The sequence below is a fragment of the Sinocyclocheilus rhinocerous genome, unplaced genomic scaffold (genome assembly GCF_001515625.1).
Source record: "Sinocyclocheilus rhinocerous isolate Xijiao unplaced genomic scaffold, SAMN03320098_v1.1 scaffold53, whole genome shotgun sequence".
Lineage (NCBI taxonomy): Eukaryota > Metazoa > Chordata > Actinopteri > Cypriniformes > Cyprinidae > Sinocyclocheilus > Sinocyclocheilus rhinocerous.
The window spans coordinates 1,150,348-1,160,609 of record NW_015645538.1 but is presented as its reverse complement, the minus strand read 5'-3'; the positions used below and the strand labels follow the sequence as shown (position 1 = coordinate 1,160,609).

Below are 10,262 nucleotides of genomic sequence, written 5' to 3'. Positions count from 1 at the left end.
TGCATTATTTTGCTCATTGCGCCCTCCTGTGGCCTAGGGAGACAAGCCAAAAGTTTAACCTATTTAATCTGCATATAAAACATTAGAAATGAGATATTTGTTTAATTTTTATTTTGTTTTTGACTGTTAAAACAAAAAAAATATAAGTTAAATCATTATATTTATATAAGATATACTGTATATTTCAATATTACATTTAAAAATGTTTTTATTCAAATTAAATCATTACATTCTAGCTTAGTCCTATGTGAATTTTTAACAAAGATTCAGATATTTTTATTGTGTCCTAACAGTATTTTTGGATGTGGATGTCTGTGACGCATACTAAAAATGGCAAATTCTCATTCTGCATGCATTGCAGGCATAGAGCATCTGACCTACTTGTTTCCACCGAAGTCACTTGCTTAGTGCTTCTGCCAAATAACACGTCTCTGTTTCTGTCCTCTTCCTTTCTTCTCTTTATTCAGTTGTCAATTGCTCTGATCCTGGGATTCCAGCCAACTCTATCAGGCAGAGTAAGATTGAACATGGAAACTTCACCTTTGGCACGGTGGTATTCTACGACTGCACCCCCGGCTATTACCTGTTTGGCTCTCCTGTCCTCACCTGCCAGCCCACGGGTCAGTGGGACAAGCCGCTGCCCGAGTGTATCGGTATGTTCCTGGCGTCTTTCAATGAAAATTTGGCAGTGGCATTGTGGTGCTAATTACCTATTCATTCCTGTAATTAAGGGGAATAAGTTGCACGACCCTCTTCCCGCTGTTTAAGATCAGTGCTTGAAATTGAGGGACAGGTGGAACACAGATTTCCGTGGCAGATTAATTAGCAATGTCAGGTTTTTTTTTTTTTTTTATCTGATCCCTGTTTTATTATGTGAAAGTTGAAACACAGCACATCCTCAGCCTGTGTACAGCTCAGTAAGACACGTTCTGCAGCAGCTGCGAAGTCGACAGGGAGCTTACATTTTGCCCTGACAAGACTCCCTGCTGTCAGAGATGCCCTTTCGCCCAGTCGCCACTTCTGCTTTGTGTGTCTGCATAATCTTCCCTGTAGTTTTACATGTTTGATCCTAACACCAGTTGCTGGGCTCTTTGAATACCAAAGTGACCCTACAATAAAATCTGGGATACGTTCTACATAAATACGCTGACGTTTGCTTGCAGTCTAGGTCTATATGAAAGGTGTTTATTGTTTCTCAAGTGGTTATGAAATTGGCACACTTTACTCAATGCTTTATTTATATTTATTTGTGCTCACACCTGTTTGTGAACACCATATCTGTTGGCATACAAATACTGTACATATACAGCTTATAGTGAATGAGACTTTTCTATTTTTTATGTTGTTTTACATCTGAACATAAAGACTGTATCCATTCAAATGACATTTAATATAATTTTAAAATTTTTATGTTAGCTCAATGACGTTTCTGTGCACGTTTAATACCATTTTAATTGAATTAAAATATATTTTATTAAATTATTTTACTATTACATTAAATTATTATATTTAAAAAATAAATATAAATTAAATTATATCCATTATTTTTATACGGAGTAGTGCATTCATTTATATTCATTTTAAATAACATTAATAATGTTCTAATTTTAGTAGTAGTGTGCACAAGCGGTGAGGTCTGAGCAAAGGAAAGGAGCAAACTTTCAGAAAGTGCTGATCTTAGTGCTCCTGCAGGAAGCTGAATTAGTACCATAATCATTGAGATCAACCGGAATGGTTGTATAATTAAAAGTAAAGAGCAGCTTTGTCCTTTATGTTTTAGTATAATCATATGTGAATGTGTACTGAAGGAGTGTTTGTCGATCCAGTAACCGTGTTCGCACTTTTCTGCATCTGCATGTGTATTGGATAGTGGTGGACTGCGGACATCCTGGATCTCCTCCCAATGGAGTGCTGAGCGGGGACAAATTCACCTTTGGCGCCACGGTGCGCTACAGCTGCACGGGTGGCCGGCAACTGAAGGGCGAGTCCTCGCGAACCTGCCAGCTCAACGGCCATTGGAGCGCACCCATGCCCTTTTGCTCAGGTAGGACGGGCACACACATCCATCAATGCTATCTGCGCAATTAAAGATGTTAAGAGCCATTACATGCTGCCTTAGAAGAGATTTTAGATAGTGTTAGCTTCATTAAGTGTATTGTTGATGTCATTGACATTTTATTGGTAGAGATGATTGGCTGGTTTCCATCATACCCCTGCATAAACATCTCTCTTGTTGACATCACACAGATGCAGAAGCCGTCAGGTTCTGTGTTTGTGAACAGATATGAGCGCCCTCTTAACCCTAACTAGGCCATTTACCTATAGCAATGACATGATCAGGCAACTCTGTCTGGCTAAAGCAGAACTTGCCCTTAGGTAAAGTATATAAACAGCATGTGCTCGTAACTTAGCTGCCTCCACAAAGCAATCTTGTTTTTCCTTTCTTTGTTGGTTGAAAAAGTAATAACACTATGCAACAGTTATTTCCAGTCAACTAATTTGATTGGGCAGGCGATATTCCAAGATTGCTGATATTTCATAAAACAGTTTTGGATCAGTCTGTTGCCTGTGTTAGCAACACTTCCTGCTTTGGCTTCTTTTGTAAATATTTTCTCTGGCAGAGCAAAACAAATCAGCAACATAGTTGTCAGTGTTGTGCTTGGAATGTAATTTACTTGATATTTTACTGCAGTTATTTCTAGTTCTGTTTCAGCCTTCAGCCAATTTGATTGGCTGAGCGCTGTTCCAAAAGTCTTGATATACAGTCCAACTCTAGGAGTTGTCAGTGTTTGTAACATTCTGTTTTTGTCTGTGTTCCAGAATGTCAGTCTATGTTTTAGTGGTGGGGATTTTTCAGCGACTCTTTCTGTATGTTATATAGTGATGTGCTAGTAAGTTTAATCAGTCTAAAAAATACTGATTCATACACGAAATAAAACACCATTGCTGTGCGTCATGTGACAGTTCAATTTGAAACAGTTTTCGTACATGGAGCAAAAATGAAAGAAAAGAAACTCCGCCGGAAGAGATACTCTGTCGGAGTACGACAGATAGCGGAAGTGAGAGAATAGTGTTTATTACGTTTGAAATATGGATATTTTTCTTACAAAAATGCATAGACTCGCTACAGGAGGCCTTTATTCATGCCCCGGAGCCGTGTGAGGCACGTTTTATTATGGATGCGCGTGCTTTATTTAACATGTTTTGGACTGTTAAAGAGAAACACCCACCCACTACAATAATAACGCTTAGAATAGCCAGGACAATTTTTAATATAGCTCCGATTGGATTCGTCTGAAAAAAGAAAGTCATTTACACTTGGATGGCTTGAGGGAGAGTAAAACGCTAATTTTCATTTTTGGGTGAACTAACCCTTTAAGGTCTCATACCTACTGACTGTTTTTGCTGAAATCTGGCCACATTCTGTCAAAATGACAGTTCTAAATTGAAGAGGGGTCACAGACTAAAGCCTATGACATTTCTTTCCAGTTGCAACAAATTTATTCTTGAGGATAAACCCCTTGAGATGCACCATCTCATTTTCAAGGGGGTCCTATTCCAAGTCCTCATAATGTGTAGCTTGATAAACAGGAATACCGCACAGACAGACTTGTAATAGGCTGAATTAGCATGCAATTTGTTTAGTATCTTTTCTCTCTGAATGCATGGGTGTATTTATTCCTTCAGGGCTTGCTATTGAGAGTATATGTTTATGCACAGCTTGAGTTAGAAATAGATTTACTTTCTATAAACACAGTCTGTTCTGCCTCTGCTTTTTATTTAATTACTTGTTTTATTAGTCATTTAAGTGTAGGAGAACCTCAGAAAATAGCTCAGTTGCACATTCACAGTTAACTATTGGTGGGATATAAGTTTGGATGACTTCCAAGCAGCAAAATGTCTTCAAATAAAGCTCGTCAGTTCTTCCGTGTGAGAAGAAACTCATTGGACGCCCAGCAAGGCCGTGAGAATCCGCCCCAGTGGCAGAACCATTAACTCAGTAGAGGTTTGAGTCGCCGGGGCTGTTAACACTCTCCTGCTGAGAGACGCGGCCAGGACTCCCTCTGACTGTCCGATGACTATGTAAATGAAGTTTACGGCTGAAAAATCGGCTGGTGGGGCGCTGCCTTAAGCCTGCGTCCGACATCTGTGAGGTGTATAATTAATCTGTGGGTTTGCTGTGCTGTTTTTTATACATTTTCTGTGCTTTTTATTGAGATTACATGCAGATTGCTTTGGGCATGGAGAAATACACAGATGCAACTGCAGGAGTCCATGTCTGTTTTTGTTGTGTAGTCTTTACAACAGGAATAGGGGACTCTCAGAATCAAGACGAACTGCAGAGACCAGACCGAACATGCACATTTCATAACAAACACAACGCAATACCCTACCGTTCCATTGTTCATTCTGTAAATGGAATGGAAAACTTGTACTAACTGTGAAAAATCCAGAGGGGAACCTCAAAGGGCTTCACATGTGGGTTCCTACACCCACAAGTACAGCACGAGTTTTGTTGAGCACCAAATATGGCTTAGAGAGATTTTACATAAGCCATACGCCATCCGTGCACAAAACGCTCTGCAAGGCCACTTCAAATATTTCTGAACTCGGTGCGCTAGAGGCAGCTGAGCCTTTGTCACATAGAATTATTGCGAATCAAGGACCCCTGTGTCCAATGCCTCACCTAACTTTAAAGACTTTAAAGGGAATTATATATAAACACGTAGGAAAGGAGTATAGTGAGAGAACTGCTCAGTCACTGGCATTTTGAATGGTGTTATACCACATACTGTGGTTCAGTGAGCTCAACAAGTCCCTCTCGTTGCCTAGAATAGTCTGTTGTGCCCTTTAAAAAAAGATTTTGTGCACCGAACCATTGACTTGGTAGTGGAGGACTCCATTCTCCCTCTTAAAATAAAATATTGCATGTTTGTATGCTTTTGGTATTGAGAAGGAGCTCTTGAATTATTAAAAATTGTGCTGAAGGTTGTGCTGCTTTTTGTATAAGCCTGTATACTGAACTTTGATTGGTTTGGTTGATTGTAGTGTCCTTGTGTTTTTAATCCAGCCATCAGAATCATTGTTCATAATAAACACTTGATGTGCAATTTTTTTCAAGCTATAAATTAGTCCATTGTATTTGAGATTGTTTAAAGAATTACCACAAATGGCTTGTGGTGATGTGTGTGGTTAAGATGACTAAAATACTGTCTGTAACTGTTCAGACTGAGCATTTGTTAGGCTAAGCAGCTCTGCTTTTGTAATCAGCAATGTCACGCCTCATTCCCATGATGCTTCTGCTGTTGTTACGGTTAGTAAGATGTGCTAACTGTAATGGCTTCAGTTGTTCAACAATAGATATTGCTGGTCGCTGGATCTCTGTTGTTGTCATTTTGCACTTGGATGTCTTTCAATTCAACAAAGAATCCTGAAAAAAAGTATAACAGTGTCCACAAAAATACTAAGCCTGTTTTTGAACTTTTATAATAAGAAATGTTTCTTTAGCAAATAAACATATTTGAATGATTTCTGAAGTGACACTGGCGAATGTAATGGCTCCTGACAATTCAGCTTTGCCATCTCAGCATTAATTTTACGAATATATTTATAATAATAATAAAAAAAATACATTTTTATAAATTGTAATAACTTTTTTAATATTATTTATTAAATAAATGCAGCCTTTGTGATATTTCTTTTTTTTTAAATATTAAAAATCTTACCAACCCTAAGCGGCAGTGTAGATTAAACATCAAATTGTGATGTTGTCATATCACAGAGCATTTTTTTTTAAATGAGGACAGAAGGTACAGTGACGCAAGTCAAACTCCGCTCAGCATTATTGTATAGCTTACTTTGTACTATTACTTAATACTGTTAAATTGATGAAATAATGTTTAATAATAAAAGTATTACTACAATATGTTGCTACTATAATACCTATGTTTAATTTTACATTCGATTTGTACTAAAGATTGCCTATTGACTTGTTTCTTTATAGCATACAACAAGAAAGACTAAAATAACCATGATGTAATTTGGTATAGTACTAAGTGAATTAAAGAACAGATTTGAAAAAATAATGTTCACAGTAATGTCCAACATGCCTCATGTAGTCCCAACACAAATGGATTAAGTAAACTTCCATTTGACCAATTCAAATTGATTGCACGCAATGAAATTAAGCTGTGACAAAATGTTCAAGAATTGTGTTGCATTAGCTCACTTTAATTAACCAAATTGCACAAGCAGGAAAAATCCATTTTTTGAGTGCATGTTGCCTCTGATCACCAACTCTCATTGAAAACAAATCACTTCTGCTCGCTTTGTCATTACAAATCACCGTCAGTGTGAATGTACCTAGAAAAATTACATGTTGCTGGAAACTTCCAGACAGCCTTTGCATAAATGTGACTCTCAAATGCAGTTTGCATATTTTTAAACACCCACTGTTTATCCATTAAACCTGCATTAAGTGTCTGTGACCCATAAAGTGTGAATACAGACATTGTCTCTTTCCAATCCCACTGTATATGCTCCAATCCTCTACAGAGATCCATGACCCAGAAAGGAGGAGGCAGAGAGACAACAACAGCTAGACAAAAAGAGAAATCTCTCTTCCTCTTGGTCCTAGGAGGCTTTATTCTCCTTCCTGGTACTGTTCATCTGCCTCCAGGGTTTTCTGGGTTTCATGGCACAAAATCATAGCAGCGCAACTTCATCCTTTTTCCTGTGTGCTTTGCTGAAGGCGTTTGTACACACAAACATGCGCTCGCGCAGGGGACTGCAGACTGTTAGAAAGGACTGAGCTGATATTTTCGTGTGTGCAACTGTTGCACGAGCAGCTCTCGAGATCAGTTAGCGATGTCCCGTGCTGTTTTACAACCTTTTGTTTTAATAAGAGTCCAAACCGAAGCTATTACAAGCCTTTGACCTTGTTGCTGGCCTCTTCTAATTGCCTGCTTCCAGAGAGAAGTCTCTCCCGTGCTGTTTTACAACCTTTTGTTTTAATAAGAGTCCAAACCAAAGCTATTACAAGCCTTTGACCTTGTTGCTGGCCTCTTCTAATTGCCTGCTTCCAGAGAGAAGTCTCTTGAGGTAAAGCCTTACAAAGTTATGACATGATCCGACCCTCTTAAAATCAACAAACAACCATTTACTCTTTGCCCCCGAAACAGCCTGGTACCAAATTAGCACATATACTGGGCTGCATCAGTGAGGGTTTTAGTGTCCACCTGGTGGGAAGATCTTCTGTTCTCTCCCTGCTCACACCTGAACTTCCTGTGGTCCAATTAGAGCGGCTGTAAGTATGTGAGGGCTGCAGCTAAAGGAGCAGCCTCTAGCAGTGAGCCTCTCTCAAGACTTAACTTCCCAGCTCTGCTTGAGCTTTCTGGCACTGCTTGACTGCAGATAGAGCGAGCTGACTGCACACTGATTGAGACAGAGCAGCTGCTAGCTTAGACCGCAGGGATTCTGCTTTTCTTAAAGGTGAAGTGTGTCACTCCTATGTCCCTAAAGGAACCCAAACAGAATTGCAAAAAAATTAAATTGCTTCCAATCAGTTCTTCTACTTCTCCTTCTGCTTGTGGTTTGGATGAGCTGCTAGTCCAGCACTATGAGGCTAGAAAAGAAAATGTAATTTGAATTTTGCACAACATTTAACTATTTGAATTTTTTGTGACATTTTATATCACCCCCATCAGTCGAAAACACTTTCTTTCAGATAATAAAATAATAATTGCTTGCTGCAAATAGAGCATTTGTACGCATTCATAATAGCATTGGTAACTAAAAAACTACTGCTTTTGCTGCATCCACACTTTGTGTCAGGATCAGTTCAAGACTATTGCTATTCCAGCTAGTGCAACAAGTACAGAGTGCACCTTTAAAACTAGGATAAGAGCAAATTAAAATTTAGCTGCAAGCAGCAATTAAGAGGCCAAGCACAACAAAGGTAAAATAAAGAGCTAAGGAGCTGTCTTGAATTACTTAGTAAAGACCAGGGGTCTCCAACCCTGCTCCTGGAGAGCTACCTTTGTGCAGACTTAGGCCATGTCCACACGTACACGGGTATTTTTATAAACAGAGTTTTTCCTTCTTCCGTTTTTAAAAAAATCTCCGTCCACATGAAAACGCAAACGCATGCTATGAAGCACTGTCAAGAGCATGCCAAACCAACAGGTGGCGATATAATCTCAACCGTAAAGCCATGTTGGCCAATCAGAAGCCTGAAAAAGTTTATAGTAGGCGGAGATAACAGCGCAGGCTCCGACGTTACAAGCCAAAACTCCAGTTTCGCTGTCTACGTGATAACACTGCAACCGGAGTTTTTGAAAATCTTCACCCTGGCAGGCGTTTTCAAAAATGTTCTGTTTCAGTGACCTGGTGCTGCGTTTGCGTGTGGACGAACGGCCAAACCGCGTAGAAAAAGCTGCAGTTTTAAAAATAACCGCGTTCGTGTGGACAGGGCATTAAGTTCCAAGCAGCTTCAACAGACCTGTCTGTAATTAAGTAGCCCTGAACACCTTGATTAGCTGGTTCAGCTGTATGTGATTAGGGTTGAAGCTGAACTCAGCAGTATGGATGCTCTCCAGGAGCAGGGGTGGAGACCCCTGTTAAAGACATTTGTTGATAAAGCATTTTACTACGAAGCTTAAAATGGTCGATGCCCAAAAAGGCTGACAAAGGTAAATTGGGTATTGTTTGATTCGGTGTGCCATTCCAAGTCTATCAAGGTCAATTTTATGATTTTTGGTGAAACTGGTCACAAGGTATAAGCAGAAATGTCCATTTTTAATATATTTTGACCAGTAGGTGGCGCTGAACTGAAACTACTCATGGGCCCTCAGGTAATGCTTGGTATAATATGTTTAATCAGAATCCGCTAAAGTGTTGCAAAGATATGGCCTCATGTCCATTTTTGCACAAATTTCATCAGATTTGTTAACACGCTTTATGAGAATGGTTTGGTCTATCAGAAATCTTTGGATAACTTTTTGCCAGCATTGTCTGAAGATGATCTGAGCCAATTTTAGCAATTCCCAGGGTTCTAGCGCTTTAAGACCTTTGAGTAATTATAGATATTTTAAGATGATTTTACTCAATATGACCGAAGAATTATAAATACAATCACTTGTAATATTATTTAATGATTTGTCACTTTTGACCAATAGGTGGACCTGCTCCAAAATTAATGGCATGCGGTCAACTAGGGGTGACAATGACACACACAAAGTTTGGTGCCAATATACCAAAGTGTTGCAGATAAACAGCCTTAGATCCATTTTGGCACCATGCCAACAAAAGGGACGCTTAGTTAAATGAAAACTGTTTGAGATATCAAAAAGCTTTTGATAACTTTTTTCGCCAGAACAGCATGAAGATGATCCGAGTTGAATTTAGTGACAATGGGTCAAATGGTCTAAGAGGAATTTGAAAAAGTAGGGTTTTAAAGAAAATCAAAATGGCTGACAGGAAGCTTAATGGCAACATGAGAAAATTGGATATCATTCAGCATGCTACTCCAAATCTAAAGAACAGTTTTGTCATTTCTAGCCAAACCGTTTGGAAATTATATACAAAAAGAGCCATTTTTCATATCTTCGGTACTGTGCAGGTAACCTCAGGTCATGGTCAGGTCAAACTCCAAGCTTGGTCTGAAGACAATAAAGCGTTGAAGAGATATAGCCTCATGTCCACTTTGGCAAGCTCTTTGTCAAATTAATTTGTGCATTATACAATGTTTGGGTCTATCAAAATGGATTGATAACTTTTTGCCAGGACAGTCTGAAGTCTGCATCAATTTTGGTGAAAATCAGACAAACCATCTAGGACAAGTTCGAAAAAGTTGATTTTTCACATAATTCAAAATTGCAAAAAAAATCTTGACCTGTCGAAATGTACATTTTGGTATGCATTCGACTCTGCATGAGGAATCAGAGGAAAAAATAATTTTGCTTCTAGACCTTATGGTTCGAAAATTATTAGCAGAAATATGAGTGCAAATTTGGCCTATTGGTGGCGCTAGAAAGTTTGAGATAGAGACTCCAAATTTGCTATGTTAATATTCAGACTGTCCTCTATCTGTGTGGCCAAATTTCAGAACTTTTCTGCAAGCAGTTCTATGAGCTGCCATAGACTTCCAGAGTGGAAGAAGAAGAAGAAAACTGACAGGTAAAATAGGTTCCTAAGCACCTTCGGTGCTTTCCCCTAAAACATTTTAAGAGTAGAAAAGTGGCCTACTCCAGGCTACGTTTACA

General features: G+C 38.9%; 1 protein-coding gene across 1 annotated transcript in view; it reads left to right on the top strand.

The window, feature by feature from the left end:
- The window catches only part of LOC107706218 (CUB and sushi domain-containing protein 3-like), a 406,816-nt gene that overhangs the window by 360,962 nt on the left and 35,592 nt on the right, over positions 1–10,262 (top strand). The window contains 2 exon segments of the mRNA XM_016509850.1: positions 468–653; positions 1,871–2,044. Of these exon segments, the coding sequence (XP_016365336.1) occupies positions 468–653; positions 1,871–2,044 (360 nt within the window).